General features: G+C 32.9%; 1 protein-coding gene across 1 annotated transcript in view; it reads right to left on the bottom strand.

The window, feature by feature from the left end:
* Positions 1 to 18502, bottom strand: part of LOC135202165 (uncharacterized) — a 193387-nt gene that overhangs the window by 91301 nt on the left and 83584 nt on the right. Inside the window, 20 exon segments of the mRNA XM_064231420.1 lie at positions 690 to 882; positions 1092 to 1185; positions 1939 to 2155; positions 2352 to 2611; positions 2798 to 2956; positions 3208 to 3324; positions 4842 to 4995; positions 5982 to 6142; positions 7589 to 7699; positions 7894 to 8074; positions 8835 to 8913; positions 9875 to 10106; positions 10592 to 10781; positions 11440 to 11588; positions 13912 to 13957; positions 14070 to 14294; positions 14499 to 14649; positions 15441 to 15559; positions 16162 to 16434; positions 17159 to 17356. Of these exon segments, the coding sequence (XP_064087490.1) occupies positions 690 to 882; positions 1092 to 1185; positions 1939 to 2155; positions 2352 to 2611; positions 2798 to 2956; positions 3208 to 3324; positions 4842 to 4995; positions 5982 to 6142; positions 7589 to 7699; positions 7894 to 8074; positions 8835 to 8913; positions 9875 to 10106; positions 10592 to 10781; positions 11440 to 11588; positions 13912 to 13957; positions 14070 to 14294; positions 14499 to 14649; positions 15441 to 15559; positions 16162 to 16434; positions 17159 to 17356 (3309 nt within the window).

Below are 18502 nucleotides of genomic sequence, written 5' to 3'. Positions count from 1 at the left end.
GAACAGAAAAAGAGCATATAGATACTCGGGACATCAGCCCAGCATTCAACACAATGTTTAGAGATACAATTTCTTTACTTAAGCTTTGTTGCCCAATGAAAGCAGAACAAGCAAATCATTAGTTTGGTGAGGGTAAAATGTTACTGTTGATGAAACATGAAGCCTTAAAAAAATACTGTTTTTGTACATAATACAAATCTTTTATTTTTATCAAAGTACGTAGTAACTCATTCCTATGAAGCTGACCATGTATCCTGAAGTATTCATTTGACGGCACATACTAAATATTTTTTTACTTCATGCAACAGAAAAAAGCTTCATGAGTAATTTCTATCTCATGGCATCAATTGATAATAAGATAAACATACCTTAAGGCAGTATATATTATGATCACACGAAACTTTTTAATATAATTTTTAGATTTAGAAACCAAAAATATTGAGTACAATAAGCATAAAAACAATGAATCCAAGCTACTAAAACAACAGTCAAGGGAAATCTCATTTTACTTAGTAATTCTTTTGCTTCATTAACTGTCATTTACTGATAATAAAAAGATTTTAATTTCATATAAACATTTTAATTTCACACTCAACACATGTATTACTTTACCTAACATCTTCAGTACATTCTGTACAACACAGGTGTATATGAAAAAATCTAGCACCAAAATGAAAAAACTCTGTTACCTGGTAGTCAAAAGAGAAAGGATTGTATGACTCAACATGAATCCAGTTGTCACCTTGTGCTTCTCTTTGTATAAATAAAGGTACTTTAGGTCCCGTACGAAGATCACCATTAGCATTTTCAGATTCGGCTGCGAAGGCTGTTAATTCAGCAACATCCGATAAACCACTAAAGTAATAATAAAAGTGGATGCATCTGAAAATTTAAACAGGAAATGGTTACCTACAAAGTAAATATTCAATCTGGAATTAGGTCAAACTCGCTTATATTGACGGCATTTCCTTGATTAAACAATTAATATGAAATAAAGTACGCGTTTTATGGAAACTTTAGCTTTATATATAATTCAATATATTAATATGGCATTAAACCCAAGATACGACAAGGCATTTGTGATACTTTACTGGTAAGTTTTTCCTTGAGACTCATACACAGGTGATGTTATTTGGCCTTTATCATTTTTCTTGTACTCGCTTAGTGATACCCTTGCCATATGACCTGTGTAGATTGAAAGAAAATGTTTAGGAAATAAAATGCCAAAGTTTCTTACATTGACTAAGATAGCACTATACTAATGCAAAATCAAGTCACAAAAAGGGTTGGAAAATTAAGTTACATGAAAAATCCAGATAGCAGCAAAGATTCAAGCCTGGATGATGCACCCAGGAGGGAACTAGAGCAGGAACATTCATAAAGACCTAAGGGGCATTACATAGACAGAAGCAAAGAGATCAGAATTGGAACCCATGGGCCCCACAAAACAAAGAAAAGGTACTCCTTGGTCAATTTGTTATATTTCACCTGGTATATTTCTATTTACCATAAAGTATAAATGACTCTGATTTAACAAACCAGTCCCATTTCAAGTCTTATAGGGCTCACCCAAAGAACTTGTACTTAAATGAGTCAGGCAAACTTGAAGAATCTAGACAGTTCAGTGAGAAGAGATCAAAGGCAGAAAATAATACAGATGTGTTCAAACGTTCTCAGCAAAGAACCTTTAATTCCACCTAACAGTAACCATGTGACCCAGAATAGTACACATTATTATTATCATTCAGAAGATGAAACCCATTTACGTATATGGAACAAGCCTGCAGGGGCTATTGACTTGAAATTCAAGCTTCCAAAGAATATGGTCTTCATTAGGAAGAAGTAAGACAAGGTAAATGTAAATACAGAAAGAAGAGACGCCACTTATTAAAAAATATAATAATGATAATAAAATACATTCTCTACAAATAGTACTACCTTTTGTGGTTCCAAAAGTGTGATCAGGTTGCTCAGATGTACTTGTCGTATCCCACTGTACAGTTCCCTCTACATCAAAGTTAGAACCACTCTCTTCAAAATCATGGAGTGCCCCAGGATCTTTTGGATCATGAGCGCAGACACCTTGGTGTAAACGAAGGTCATCGACTGCTACTAAGCCCTGACTACTTTCATTCCATTTGGCAATGATCATAACCTAGTAGTAATGGTAAAAAAAATATTATATTAAATGCATTTGACTGTGTTCACTCAACATATGAATATCAATAATGTTGACTTCATCAGCTCTGATGCAATCTATGGTGTATCTTTCAAAGGGATTCCTCTTACTTGCATTACAATAAGTGGAATAAGTGAGTAAGTTACAGCATCCAAATCCAAATATAACTTACATTATACTGTTTACTTTCCAATTTCAGATTTATTACAGCCTGATGCCAAGCATCACCCTGTGAGCCCATCTTCATGAAGGTTGGAGTCAAAACTTCTCCTTGAGCTTCCATTGTTGCTTGGAGTTGCGGGGGTTTTTCACCAAACATGTAGTACCAAAATCTGAAGCACTGGGCATCTTCTACAGGGCCTTGAGTTAAGGGGACTGTCATGGATGGTTCGCCATCCCACTGTGCTTCCACAAAAAGGTAATGTCCACTCTCTAAAGCAAAAAATTATTGAAATACAGTATGAAAAATATAATAATTTACTCTTATTATTTCCCCTAATATAAAGTCAAGACTTTAAAATCCACAAAATATTTTATTTATAAAGAGGAAAGTCCAATAGAAATTACCTTGTAATGTGCGCATTTGTTAAAAACTTTCAATAATAAAAAAATACTTACTGTCTCCTAATGTGTGATCAACAGCTGGACCAGGAGATACAGTATCTGGAGGTCCTTGCTGCCAAATCCATGCTGAGGTGCCATTCTCATCCGCATTTCTCCAGGTACAGTATGGCATATAGAAATCTTCAAAATCACAGTCATATTCACCAAGAGGTTCTTTTGGGGGAAAAATTTAAACCTGAACTTTAGTAAGGCTACCAATTATAAGTATGTAATCAATATCATTCATTATAAGTATGTAATCAATATAATTCATTTGGGAAGTATTTTAAACTGCTCCTCAAATGTGGATTATCTGTTAAAATGACCAGTGAAATAACAATATTCACAATAATTATCACAAGCTAGGCTAATGAAAATATGTTCAAGGCATATAACTCTTATTTATCTGGATATATGATACGTACCAGGAGTTGTAGTACTGATGGGAGAGACAGTAGTTGAAATGCCTGTGTCATTTGCAGGGACAGCAACAGAAGGCCATAAGGTACAAGGGCCCTTAAATATCACAAAATCATCCATTTCTGAAATTAAAATGTTCAAATTTCAGTATTTATCTTCTATGATATAACTTTTGAAAATAGCAGCATTAAACTTCAAATAGAAAAGGCAAGTCTTAGAAAAAATCATATAGCAGTACGAAAAGAAACATTAAAATATACTACATTGTTACAATATATGACACTTAACGATATTGCAAAGATCCCAAGAGAATTGCCAGTTTTAAATTTCTACCAATCATTCCCTTCGTAAAGTCTGTATAAAAGTTAATTTCTCAATAATAATGTAGCTTTTGACTCACAACTTACTTCTAAGAAACATCTAATGAAAGTAAACCCTCATTCATTTATAATAGTGAGAAATTCAATGCAACCTGCTTTAGGTCATTTTTCCTTCCTTTACCAGAATGTGGATGTGTTTCTGCCAGAGATTTATCTCTTTTATACAGAGTGGTTTGCGAGGGTAGATTTCCGTTTCCTAATACATATTAGATGGTCTCTTGTTTGTCAATTTTTCGTAAGTTGTATTTTAACTAAGATCCTTCCCATTCACAATTTTAATCCCTGATCGCCTTTCCCTGACGAGAGCAACAAGGTTTGCTGAGAAGCAGCATCAATATCCAGTAAATGTGCCTCACTGCCAAACTTCTCAACTTCTCAGTTCCAGAGGTTTTTTTGAATGAACACCAAATTCTTTGGAAGATTGAATTTCAAGTCAATAGTCCCTGACGGCTTGTTCCATATGAATAGGGTTCATCTTCTGAATATAATAATAGTAATAATAAAGATATAAAATTCTAATGTCTTGGTGAATATTGCTAAGGTTAAGTAGAATGTTCTATGCAAGATTTTAAGGTAGATAAGCTCGCCCCAGGCTTAAATTAATGACATAAAACTATAAAAATAATTGAGAATGCAATGAAATACTGCCCTACTTAAAATGAGCTAAACACATTACAGAGAAAAAAATACATGATTAAATTAGAAAATTTATATAGAGAACTTGTGATACAAACCAAAGTTACTGCAAAATACTGTAATAAAGAAAAAACAAAAAGTATTTGGTAGTTTTAGTTTCCCAATATTTTCACTTTTATCATATTTTCATTTCTCCAATTTTCAGCAACTATGTTTTTTACTCTTAAGTTCCTTTAGTATTTTTTAACCCTACCATATTTATTCTAAATTACTTATACATTTAATTCATTTTAGTATGACAATTTCATTCTATTTTGAATTATAGGTATTTTTTAAGTTTTATTTCTATCAATTTCAGTACGTATGTTGATGAGCCTATTCACCTCAGAACATAAAAAGCTAAATTATCTACAAAGCCTTGTCATTAAATAACCATTTATATATAATAATTTGTAAAGTATTTAAACATGGTACAAATCCAAATGTAGGCGCAGGTGCATTCGATGACATGATTCCACAAGAATTACTGTAATGAAGAGCAATGTCTTGAAATGGTGATAGTGTTAGTACTCATTTAACAATAAGCAAATTAAAGTACTAGTTTCCTTTTTTCTGATGCTTACTTAAATCCTGCTTCTGAGAGATGAACGTGATGCCCTCAACTACAATGTGGAAATGCCTATCTGTCATGCCACCAAGGGGAACACGACCCATACTCCATTCCCCAGCAGGAATAGCACTTAGTTCCCATAGTTTTATATGGTCTTCTCCAAGGGGCTGAAAAAAAATAAATTACACTGAAATAAAAAAAAATTAACATTACGCAAAATACTTTTCCCAAGGAAAATGAAACGGCAAATGTAATAATTGGTCATCAATAAAATTTACAGTACCCTATTCACACTGCAGAGCAAACTTTAAGGAGATGATGCTTGCAGCAAAAATAAACTTTGGGAATTTGTGAAAAGAAAACTTGACAGTTGTACATAATAAGACACACATTACATTTAAAGGAAATACTTAAAATTTGTTCAAGACAACACAATCCAAACACAAATTTTTAATCTGCTATGTGATACTGTACATATACTCTTGCATAACCAAATAAAATTAATTTTTCACTAGTGGAATTTTTGGGCATATGAAAAATTACCATATGTTTTAAGTCTCTTATTCAGCATGAGATATTTTGACAAATTAAAACTACTTAAAAACAGTAGAGTTCAATAAGGTAATAAAAAATACAGCGCAGTTAAATAAGTTGATAAAAAAAACAGTGCTTTTAAATATGTACTAGATATTCCCTTCAATGAAATTCAAGAAAGGAGTGGCTGTTAGAATTGCATGTTACTGTTAGCAGTTTTAGGAAAATAAATGTAATTATGCAAACTTACAATAAATCATAAATCATAACAAGAACAAAATATATATGCAAGTTCTGTTCTGATCAGTCCTGAAAGTGCTCGAGGGCATTACTACAGGACTCCGAGTAACAAAAACACAGTTGACATACCCCGATAATCAGTAAGCTTCTATGGAAAAGAATACTTTATATCAATTTAAGAGATCTTAATACACACCCTTATCTATAAAAAATTACTGGTTCCTAACTCAGCTGGTGAAAAAATTATTATAAAGGATAACTGGCAGCTCCTGCCATTCTTCAGCTCAGCTAGGCCCTTACACTGAGGGTGCCTGCATTAAAATGTCAGAATCTGATGTGTGCAGATCATATTCGACAAAAATATAAATAGAAAACTTACAACAATGTAGACATTGATGGTACCAAGATCAATTTCATCAATTGTAAACCAGAACTGGAAACAATCTGCAACTGCGTCTGCTGGATTCATAACGGGGCTCAAAAGCAAAGCAACATCGCCTGCTGATTCGTCTTTAGCCTCAAGCACTAGATATCCTGAATCTGTTAAGATATAAATAAATCAAAAGCATAATTCTATAAATAAAATGAGTGAAATAAGGGTTATATGATATTTACAGCAAATATGAAAAAATTAAACATAGAAATCCCAATAATATAAGATTGTATTCTTGGAGAAGTACAGTTCTACAATTTTCAAAATGTTTTTCATTGTTTTAATGATCCTGTATAAAACTGTACGTGGTTTACAGGTCATATGTATTTTAGTGTGAGAGTACTTGCATTAAATGTAGAACAGGGTTTCCGTACTTATAAAGTAATAGATATGAAAAATATTCAAAGCGCTGATCGTGGTTACAGTAATTTTCATGACTATTTTAACTAAACAACACAGTTATAATTCTTAAATCTAGAAATTTATACAGTTTTTTCACAACATCATTTTTTATATTCCCACCTTTGTGGTCTTTAAATGTACCCAGACATACATAGCACTTTTCCTTACAGAAATATTACTAGGAGTATGGCAAATGAACCTTCTGGAAGATTTTAGGTATCCATTAACCATCTGCCTCATTATTTTTATGCTTGCAGTGTTTTATTTACAGCAGGATTCCCAAAATTGACTCCTAGTCCTATTTCATTATTCAAATACAGAATTCACTTCTTTTCCAGCCTTTTCCATTTTCATATCTCAAGGATAAGTGTGATATTACACCTTAGCCAATAGTTATAAGCCTGTGGTTTCATTCTTGTGGATCACTGGTAGTATGTGCTGTCATTACACCTATACTTTTCTAAGAACATCATTTCTTTGAAGCTATTAGCAACAGCCCAGCAGTTTTGGTAAACTAGGTTTTTTTTTCTGTTTTGTTGTTGGCTTTCTAATTTTTGGGGGGATGGTTCTTTTGGGGATATGATGAAGTCTCTACCTTTTATTTTTTACTTTGTCCCTTAAGGATGGTGCCCATTCTATCTCATATCTTTACAGTGAATTTACAAATGTTATCAGTAATTTCTGATGTGGATGTGATAACTACTAAGTATAAAATTAGACAAATTAGTGTATGTACATCAAACTACTGTTTCTGAAACTCCTACTATATTGCTGTTCACTTATATAAATCCTACTGTCTACATGAACTATAAATGACATTATCATATAAAATCTTTGCTTTTCTTTCATCAACATAATAAGCACAGTGCTTCTCAGACAACACAAATGATTTTAATGCTATAAAATTCACTGTTTGCACTGAGTCAAACCTGTAAAATCTAATGGGTTTGCGTAAAATCCTCTTGCTCCTTATTGATTCCTTAATTTTTAAATCTTTCATGCATAAGTTAAAATTTAACATATGAAGAATTACATTTTTGCCATTAATTCAACAAAAATTCTATAGTATATATTTTAGAAGGTTATCTATATCTAAACAAGGAAACTTGTAACATAATATGGTTAATGTGGAAAAGTTGATATGTACTAACCATGCTGCCCATGATAGGTATGATCATGTCCTGCCATCAAAGCCCAGGTAGCATCAATGCCTTGCTGGTTTGTCCACCCACACATATGGCCATCATCAAAATTGCATTCAGCTGTAAATTTGAATTCTTTAACAACAAAAATACTATTTTCATTATCTCTAATTATATGACAACACCAAAAATGTTCTACTTAAAGCTCACTGTCAGTATTTTGTAAGTAATGACTTCCAAATCCAATCATATCTTACAAATGCGGCAGGTGATAAATAATGCAGCAGAGTTAATAAAGACACACATAACATTACCTAAGGCTCCGCACATTCCATCCCTCATGACAATGTCATCAATGGCTACCCCGGAACTGTTTTCTGGAGCACTGAAGATGGTCTCAAGCCTCAGTTTGAAGAATGAGTTTTTCACTGTAAATCGACCCTCTAGCCATTCATCTGCTTCAGTTACTCTCTCTGACCAGACCTCTATCCAGTCCTGCATATTAAAAAGCTCTTATAATAAAAAGCAAAGGCCAGAAATATCAAGATAGAGGTTTTAATGTGTAGGGATTACAGTTTGAAGTTCTGAACACATTACACTCTATTACGTTACTCTAATCTGTATTCCAGGTCATATCTATATTTGCTCCTTTTTTATTGCAGTAATCAGACTGATTTATGCAGCATTTTATTTCTTAAGATGGGCAGTGTTGCACAAAACAAGCTAAACATTAAAACCTCCAAGTAAATGTAATTGCAATGTATACATTATTGTCACCAAAAACTGGTATGAACGCTGAGCACTGCAAAGCTAAAAAGAGCAAATACAGGCAGATATGACCTCTTAATATAAAAAACTCAAAAGGCTGATATCTAACAAAATTATAAAGTGAAGAAACTATGAATATATATTTATTTTTTTACCCACTTACTAGTCATGAACCATATATAGACAGGTGCATTGTAGCTCTTTCAGAAATGCATTAATACTACATTTATTTACCTTAAAGATTTTAAATTGTCTTATTCTATTTCATGTTTTGTAACAGTGATAATTTAATCCTCCTCAAAATTTGGCTGTGCTCCGAGGTTAAGTCCGGTTTTTCTTAATAAGTGATGCTCAAAAGTAACAAATTCCATAAAATTATATTAGTTTGAATTATCATGGCTGTAGCAAGTCATAATTTTCAGTATGCATTATGTATACTAAATATACATTGAAGTATTTTCTAAAAAATGTAATAACTATGACTCACCTCTGTAGCTGGTGTATACATTTCATAGTAGTACAGTTTCAAAAGGGCATTGGGGTTATGGCCTGCCTTGTAGTAAAAACTGAAAAGTACAGAATATTTACATTTCATTACAATACTGCATTTATGAATAAATTACTCTGTCAAAATAATGGTGACTATCATTTAGTAATATACTAACTTATGTATAGCTTTTGTGAGTATGCATTATTTATTATTATCATTATATTACATACTATTATTATTATTATTATTATTATTATTATTATTATTATTATTATTATTATTATTATCATTATTATTACAGGCAGTTCCCTAGTTAACAGCAGGGGTTCTGTTTCCGGCCAAGGCTGCTAACCAAAAATCGTAGCTAAACGAAAATCAGCGACAACGGCACTAGTAACCTGCTAAAAGGCACTGTTGACTGGATAGAGGTGCCGTTAAGAGAAGATCGGCACTGCTGTTCACTGGAGATTGGCGCCAAAAATCCAGTTAGCAATGCTGCTAGACAAGTGCCGTAAAACTGGATAGCCGTTAACTGATGTCACCACTAACCAGGGGCTGCCTGTATTATCATTATTATTGTTATTATAATAAGGACTTATTGAAATGAATACAAAGAAAGTGCAGGCAGTCTCCTCCTTACAACGGGTTTGGCTTACGATGTTCTGAGGTTACAATGCTTTTTGCTTATATTCATCAGAAATTATTTCCAGGTTTATGACGCATGTTCCAGGGTTACGACGCCGATCTGACAGAAGTATGACTCCAAAAAGGCAAAAGAATCAGTATTTGAAGTTTTTCTATGAAAAATGCAGTAAAAATGCAGTTTACATAGTTTTTTACACCCAAAGATTAAAAGTAAGGTTTTCTTAGGATTTTTTATGATTTTCCGGCTTACAACGATTTTCAGCTTCTGACGCGTCTCAAGAACGGAACCCCCGTTGTAAGCCGGGAACTGCCTGTAATATTGTTTTGCAAAGAAACACTGTATACAGCTTTAAATCTGCAAATATTTAAAGAAAACTAATACTCTACTTTACCTGACACAAGTAGTTCCAATGGCTAGATAGATATTTGATTTTGCCAGGGCAGTGTTGTTGGTGGAACTCTTCCATGCATTTCTTGCTAAGTAAATGTGGCCTTCTGCGGACTCTGTTGTGTGATCTCCTTGGGTAAAGTCAGCCTTTTCCAAGCTCCATTTTGGATCATCTGGTTTTGGTGAACCTTCGTTTAGCCATCCACACGCATCAGTTTCAAATGTGCATGTCCTCTCTATCAAGATAAAATGGATCCAAACAAAGAATTAGGTTTTACATAATATTAAATAATAAATGAAGAGAAAAGAATCATATGTATGAAAGATAAATGAATACAAAAATTAAATAAATCTATGAATAAAGTGAAAATTAAAGAATATCCATCCTTACAATAAACCCTTGGCAAGAATTTAATAAAAATAAATGGGAATGAAGGAAGGAAAGAGGTGTTCATTACATTGTGTCAGCAGAGTAGACAGAAGAGACACTTTGATGGATGAAATAATGGGAAAGAATATTTGGTAATTGCATGGTTGAATAAGTGAAAAAAGAGCAGTTTAAGTGAAGAAGATTTTAAATAAAGGCCTGTATTTCATGAAGTGATTTTGATAAGCAAATGAGAACAGCATATGGAGTAAAAATGGAGGGAAAGGGGCCATGTTAAAAATACAGTATCATTCTTTATGGTAAATGTTATATCCATGGGTTGTCCATTTTTACCTGTGTCAGTGCAAGGTTTATCACTGAGAGTTATCCTATCCAAAGCAATATAACCTTCTGCTGTATCAGATCTTGTTCCCATTATCAGAATATAAAACAGGTCATCTGAGTACACTGTGATTCTGCCAACCTCCCATCCAGGTCCAGATGGTCCAGTACGATGCCATATGTTATCTAACTGCTGCCCATACTGTTTTGTAGGAAAGAATATATCCTGTTGTAAATAATGTAAAATTCTGAATAGTACAAATATTCAAACTAAAGAGTTTTGGAGTAATTTCACTCTTACTGTGACAAAAATAACAAAAGAACTCAATGAATATTGACAATTGCCAACAACTAAAAGGAAATAGTCTTACTTTATGTCATTCTTAACTTTAAAAGTGGAAACTATAATGGAACACAATCACTTAATGAACTAGATGCCCACTTACAAGCATAAATAATAAAATAATTTTGCCCTGAATTATACTGGAGTATACTATGAACACTTTGCATTAGTTCTTCATGTTAGACCAACGTTTTTGTTAATTTCTAAAAAAATCCCATACAATCTTTACTTTGAGTTGCATTGCACAAATTCTACAATAGTAATATCATTAGATTAAGTACTGAGATATTCACAAAAATCAGTGTGAAAAACATTTAAAGATACAAAAACCTTGCTATATAAGAGCAGCAGACAAGCCAACAGCTAGAAATTACCTTTTAGATATTACAAGATGACTAATGTTTATTGCAGTGAATCCATATCTATATTGATAAAACACTCATCACCATATTTGGTGTACTTTATCATTTACTTCTATTTTTCAAATATTCTTATTTGCATTAAATCTCCAACTTACCTCAATGAAAACATTAAGTTCATGAGGCTCTTTTATATCATAATGAAATTCAAGACAGGCACCATCAGTAGCAGACACCTCAGTAGAATTCAAAATACCTCTAGAACCATCATGAAGGCCTTCAGCTGTCAGATCAACGTAAGCATAGCCTGCCAACAAAATTTGAATAAGGTATAATTCATTCAAACATACTTCATATCATAAGGCATACCATTACCTGTGAGACTAATTTTCATTGCCTACTACTATGAGATTCAGGGCCTCTGTAACACGGTTTTTTCGCAATAACTTTTTATCTATGCATTTAATAAATATAACGCTTATTCAGAATGCATATTATATCTACACATAAATTTTGACTGTATTCTGCATTACGTAGGTTGAATAAATTTGGTACTTATAATGTAAAAGTGACCTTTTTAGAAGACGGGCCAACTTACTCAGAGAAAAGGTTTCGAACGCACTCGTTACGTAACTTATGATAGCATTTCTTCCCTCTTTCTCGATGGATGATTGGCTATACGTAACGAAGGCTAAACCTCTGGCAACAATGACATACAAATTTAAATACAAGCAAAGCAGTACACCTTTAAGAACTCTGGAAACTCTCCACTGATAATTGTCATAATGAACAAACCAACAAAATATGTTAATAAATACAAAAACACTTCGATTATTAGTCTAACTCCCAAAATAGGTTTCCTAAGAAATTACAGTCTACTTTATAGTCACTATCAGATTGACAAGATGTAGGGAATAGTTGGTAATTTTCAAAAACATAGTAGACAAGCTTGATTTGATAACTGCTATATCCAATGTCAAGCAATTTTTATTTATTGGCTATCTACCTATTTACTGAAAAAAAAAATAGCCGGTACCGTATATTGGCTTTAAACCTTCACCAATAATTATCGTCAGAATGATGACTTCATGAGGGTCCATCCACTTTGGCCTCGTTATAATTCAGGATAACACTGAAGGCTACCATGGGCACTGTTGGATTAGAAAATTTAACATCTGTCTATAAAAACAAATTTCTCGAGTAGTTGTAAGAAGTGCTAAATGATCCTCAAGGATCCCAGCAATTGGTTTAAAAGTTTAATTCATGTATATTACTGCTATACTGTTGCGGCACTACTACTACAGTAGTATTACTACGCTAACACTGATGCCCCACCCACATCTATGTATTGTTCCGCCATTCATAAAGTCTTTGGGTTTCAGAGCCGATGGAGTTTCTGACTGGTGGATGGGCGGGGCAACATTTCGTCAAAAGGTGTGTTTACCTTGCTTACGTAATGAATGTTTTTCGACTCTTGGCTCGTAATCATTGGCCATGGCGTCGGCTAGATCATTTTTACTCTATAAAAATTAAAACTAACGGGTTTAGGTTATTGATAATGCTGACAAAATTTGTGTGTGGTTGTGAAATATACATATGTCAACTTTCAGCTACATCCGATGCTTTGACAAGGAGAAAAGTCCAAAAAACCGTTTTACAGAGACCCTGAATCTCATAGTAGTTTAACTAAGTTAAGTTAAGCCGAGAGCGAAATGCACTCGGCCAACGTGGAACTACTGAATGTCATAGTATGTGACTTCGATGGTTACGTTCACCAAAAATACAATACTTCAATTTGGAAAACTTTGTTATTGTAGTAATAAAATCAAGAGCAGAACACAGGAGACCTATCAATTTTCATTTTGCATGTGCTGAATCACAAAATGATAATCTTTTCTTCCGAGACTGGAAATTACTGGTGACTCAAAATTGTAATTGCACCCAAAAATGAATTAGTTGACAAAAGCTGTGCTTGCTACCAGAGGGATACAAGACTTCCTTTGCATCAGCTTTGAAAGATCTTATGTACTGTACAGCAAAAACTGATAAAATAAATCAAGGAATGATCACTGAAAAAGCATACAACTGAAAAAAGTTTGGGCTTACAGATAACAGAATTTACTGGAAGTCCACACTGTGCTGCTAATACTTAGTCAAATTTGCTTCAAAGAATCCTTACAGACTGTGTAATTTTCGTATATTACTATGCTATTTTACTGTATAATATGTAAAGCAGCATCTGATATCCAGAGTATTCTGACAAACAAATCTTTGTATTCCTGAACAATGCCGATAAAGAGGCTATTCAAGTTATAAAAAAATCCACCGAAACACAAAAAAATCACAACAAATCTATCCTGATCAAATACATACATGACCACATTAAGTACAGTACGTTTATTAAAATTAAGTCTATGTGGCTAAAAAAATGGACATGCTTTATTTTCTAAATTCCATAAATTTTTACAAAACAAACTAAGAGAAACTGGAAATTCATATGATCCAATAAGAAAAAAAAAGCTACTGAAATAGTATAGAAAATAAACTGCATATGGTCCCAGTCTCAACATACAAGGGAAATTTCAGGATTACAAAAAAGAAAATTATTTCCGCTAGTAAGGTCATCTTACCGTCTTCTGAAGGATGAACAAGCCAGGTCATATCACTCTGAAGTCTCTGAAATGAAAAACAATGATTTAAAGGAAGAGGATCTACTTCACAGTATTAAAACTATAAAATACAATTGAATATTCATAAATACAATCATAGAGAATACCAAAAAACTGACCCCTCCAGGTGAGCTCGTCCACACGCACAAGTCTTTGTCAAATTCACAGTCATAGCGGGATGGCTGTGAGGTTGTGGGAGCAATCGTTGGTAATACTGGCATTGTGTAATTAGCTCCTTCACTAGCAAATGGAGGATGTATAGCACAACCACCAGCTGCTACTACAATGTCATCGATGGCTACATCTCCCATGAATCCATCACCCAAAATAGATTCAAATATCAACTGAAAGGTAAAAGACAGCACGTTCCTTTCAATGACAAATTTTCTGTACTGTATTAGCATTAATTTGATTTATAAACATATTAGTAAAAATTCTCTTTCTGCCATCAGCTAAAAATAACAAATTATTGCAAGCAGTAAATTATTTATCACTAATGTAGGCAGTCAATATAATATGCTGCACAAAATTGGACCAAATCTAAATACCTGGTGAGTGGAAAATGATGAAAATGGGGCAGAGGCCAATTGCCAACCTGCGTTCCAACTGAATATATCTACAATTTTCCAGATGACTGTGACTGGTTCCTTATCAACATCCATCATTAGAACAGACAAAGTTGCACCTTCCATGCCATACCTAATTTCAAAATAGAATTAATATCTAAAATGCTGTTTGTCATGAAAATTGTCTGAAGCATCCACAGTAAGTAGAAAAGTACAAGGTTATAGCCTTTCAAAATAAAATTATCTTATTGCATGTGCAATGAAGTTTTGCAACCACCCAAAATTACAGATACATATTACTTCTGATAATTCTTTTAAAAATAGATCCTGCAAACACCAGGACTTTTCAATTAAACTTTATGGTTCAAATGATGCAATACATATAGTCTTGGGTACTTTCCCTCTAAATAAACTGGGGTGTCCAAAACTCGAATAAATACTTTCTGTATGAATATGATAACCATTTACTAAAACATTCTAAGAATTAGTAGACTATTTTTAAAATGAAAACTCAGGAGAGCATATTAAGTACATTGTAATACACATGCATTTCATTCATGGTAATTACAAAATTTCATGGAAAGGGATTTTACCAGAAATTCACTTTTACAACATTACATACTTAGAAATATGTTTACCATCAAGCTGTTTACTGGCTTGGAGCTCAGTGGTGTATACTGTTCAAAATAATGAATGTAATCAATAATATCAAAATAATAATTTTTTGCGGAACAGAAATGAATCCTTACAATATCTGCGCCACATGAATAATGCAGAACATAATTGTTTTACCACAAAAGGTAAAAAAATAAGACTGCAATAGACAAATATAATTTCAAAGCAAATTTAATACCTGGAATTCTAAGATTCAAAATATATCTTGTTCCAGACTTATGCAAATATAAAAATATGTGACAAACTTACATGTGGTACCAGAACGTAAGACATCGTTCCGTATTGAGTATGCCCTCAAAGTGCTCACTCATAAGCCAAGCTCGGTCACCTTGCAGTGTGTCATCAGCTTCAATTAACATAAAACCACCCTGATGGATTTAAGAAAATATAATGCTAATTTAGAACTTTGTGACCACTGTACTGTAATCTAATGATCCATCAAATCTAAACACAAAATTTCAGCCACAGACATTTAGTTACCCACAAGTAACCTTTTTGAACTTTATTAATTTAATACAAGATAATTCCTCATACAGACCTATTTTCCTTGTAAAAAATATAACAAAAGTATGAAAATTATCATAATATTCTATCTGTAAAAATAATAATTTTAAATCAATGTACAAGAGGACAAAAAGATACAAGTCATGATTTATATTAGAAGCAGTATCCAAAGTGTTCATAATCATAATGTCAGTTATGTACCTAACACTTACTATTTTCTGATATGGGTATACAATAAAACTGACATAAAATTTCTATTACTATATCTGTTCTTTAACAGAAAGAAAGAGAGAGAGAACATGATTGAGGTTATAAGACTCACATTCATTATCAGATCATTTTCAAAATATGCTGCTTAATAAAAAAAAACTATGCTTATTCCCCTTTCACTTTTCTATATTAAATATCAATGGATGCAACATAAAGATTAACAATATATTACTGAATTTGGAACAAGACAACTCACATTATTGTCTTTTAATGTTGAATCAGCATATGGCCTCGTTGTAAGAGATACATCATCTCGTCCAGTCAACTGCCACTGAACAGTGCCCATATGTTCATTAGAATACCATGAACATTTTGAAATATCAAAAGTACAAGCTCCTGGTGAAATACATGACCCTGGGGTAAGGCGAACATCATCAACTGCTAAGGTTGAATAGATAGCTTCAGTGTTATCACCCAAGATGCCTTCAATGGCTAGACGGTACGGACTGGAATGGGGCTCTATTGGTACCTGCAAAATCAAGAAGATACTGTCCCTGTCAGTCCCAGCCATGAAGGATATCAAAGGAGATGATATAGCTAATATTTTTTGACAAATTGCAGAGTTCAGCATAAAGTATTGTATTCTGTGAGGCCCTTAACAATACATAATGATCCAAGAAGTACACATACTTGGGCATCAACTAAAATTCAGTTAACGAAAGCATTTACACATATGCAAGTCTACTTTCCATGGTCACCAAAATTATTGGTACATATATGAATTACGAGAGCATTGCAATACATATTTCAATTACAGTTGATAACCTCCTATGGAATAAGAAAATTCACGAGCCTTTTATACTATCTAGGTATCTAAATCTTTCATTTTTATTCTTACGGTGATGGCTGCCATGTATTAAATACTACTTTTCTGAACTTGATCCCTTGTCATATTCTCATTACTACTTGAAATGGTGTTAATTAACCTACTGGCAGTTGAGACAAGACATTGTACTATATATATATTAATACAATACAGCTTTTGCAACTATAGCTTCAATGAATGGAATTAATAAATACTACTTTTTCTATACAAATATCTTCACTGGATAACTCATATAGGTTAATATATGTAGTGCAAAAATTACTTTGAAATAATCACATGTATGTATCATGTAGTTGGTGCCTTTGAAATAGGCCTGCATAAACCATAAAAAATTTTACAGATAAAAGTCATAAGGAAAATTCATCACCTGAAGAGTTGCCCAATCAGATCCCTTATCTTGATCACTGTCTAGGAGTAATACACCATCATGGATTGTACTATTCCCTACGTAATAAATCCGAATGATGTTTGGAGTACCACCTTCTGAGTGAGCATGAACTTGTAATTGAAGGCACTGGGGACCTTTGACATCATACAGAGATGTATATATAATTCCCTTTGAATACTGTAAAAAAAGATAGAGTTTTAACAGCCACAATGATGGGGCATTTATTTTAGCCCTAAAGCACTTATGCATTAGTATGATGAAAATCACCAATATAACAAACAAAATAACACAAAATATTTCAACTGACTTTCTCTACTTATAATTTTCTTAACTCACACAATTAAAAAAATATAACTACATACATGAATTAGTAAAAAACAAAACAATAATTTAGTATCTAGTTTCTTTGTTTATACTAATGCCATTGCCAGACCAGAGACAATCCCTGATGACAGAAATCACCCTTAAAAACCCACCTATGTATACAGTCTTGCCAGTTCATTTAACATATATATATTGCTGTTATCAAAAGTGGAAAAAAGTTCATGAATAATGTGTCACTCATTAGGTTTACGTAGTTCCTTATGAAAATTCTGGCCTGCTCCATAACCATCACCCCGGAAATACCTACACATTCGCTATGTCAGAACTTAAACCACTTCATATGAGGACTGTTTGAGTTCTGATCTCCTGCTGCCTATCAATATTTTCCAGCAATTCAAATTTTTTTAGCATTTATTTAAGAAAAAATGTAAATTTCTACTGCTTTTCTTTTTTTAAATCTGTACAAGAGAGAGAAAGAGAGAGATCCATTTGCAAAATTTAAATAATGCAGTTGTACTGAGAATGATCCTTTTAATAAAACTGTTGTTTTAGATACTGTATGCAATTATATTGCATGCATTACTATTGTCACATTATTGTAATATAATTTATGAACATAGTGATCAGATGCCATTTGCATTCTGTTGTTTACATTCTTAAAATCATCAACTAACTGCATTTGACCAAAACCATCACATCCATTAGTTGCTAAATGAAACACGTTTCAGCGATTCATTTTTTCATAAATTATCAAAGCTAAGTTTAAAAATGCAACTTACTTTATTCATGAATGAGGTAAATTAAATGAAGTAAAGGTGTGATTTTGCCTGTATCAGCTGTTGCTTTTGCCCTTTTCAAATGTTTAGTGGCATCCACATTTTTGTTTCTTCAGCCACCGTGACAACTGTAAGTGGCATACTTTCATAATACTTTCCTTTCCATTGCATGAAGGATGAGTAAAGATTATTTTATTTTTATTCATGGAAGTCCCCATAGAAA

Source organism: Macrobrachium nipponense, chromosome 30 (assembly GCF_015104395.2).
Source record: "Macrobrachium nipponense isolate FS-2020 chromosome 30, ASM1510439v2, whole genome shotgun sequence".
Classification (NCBI taxonomy): domain Eukaryota; kingdom Metazoa; phylum Arthropoda; class Malacostraca; order Decapoda; family Palaemonidae; genus Macrobrachium; species Macrobrachium nipponense.
The sequence above is the reverse complement of the archived record's forward strand: the minus strand, read 5'-3'. Positions and strand labels throughout refer to the sequence as shown.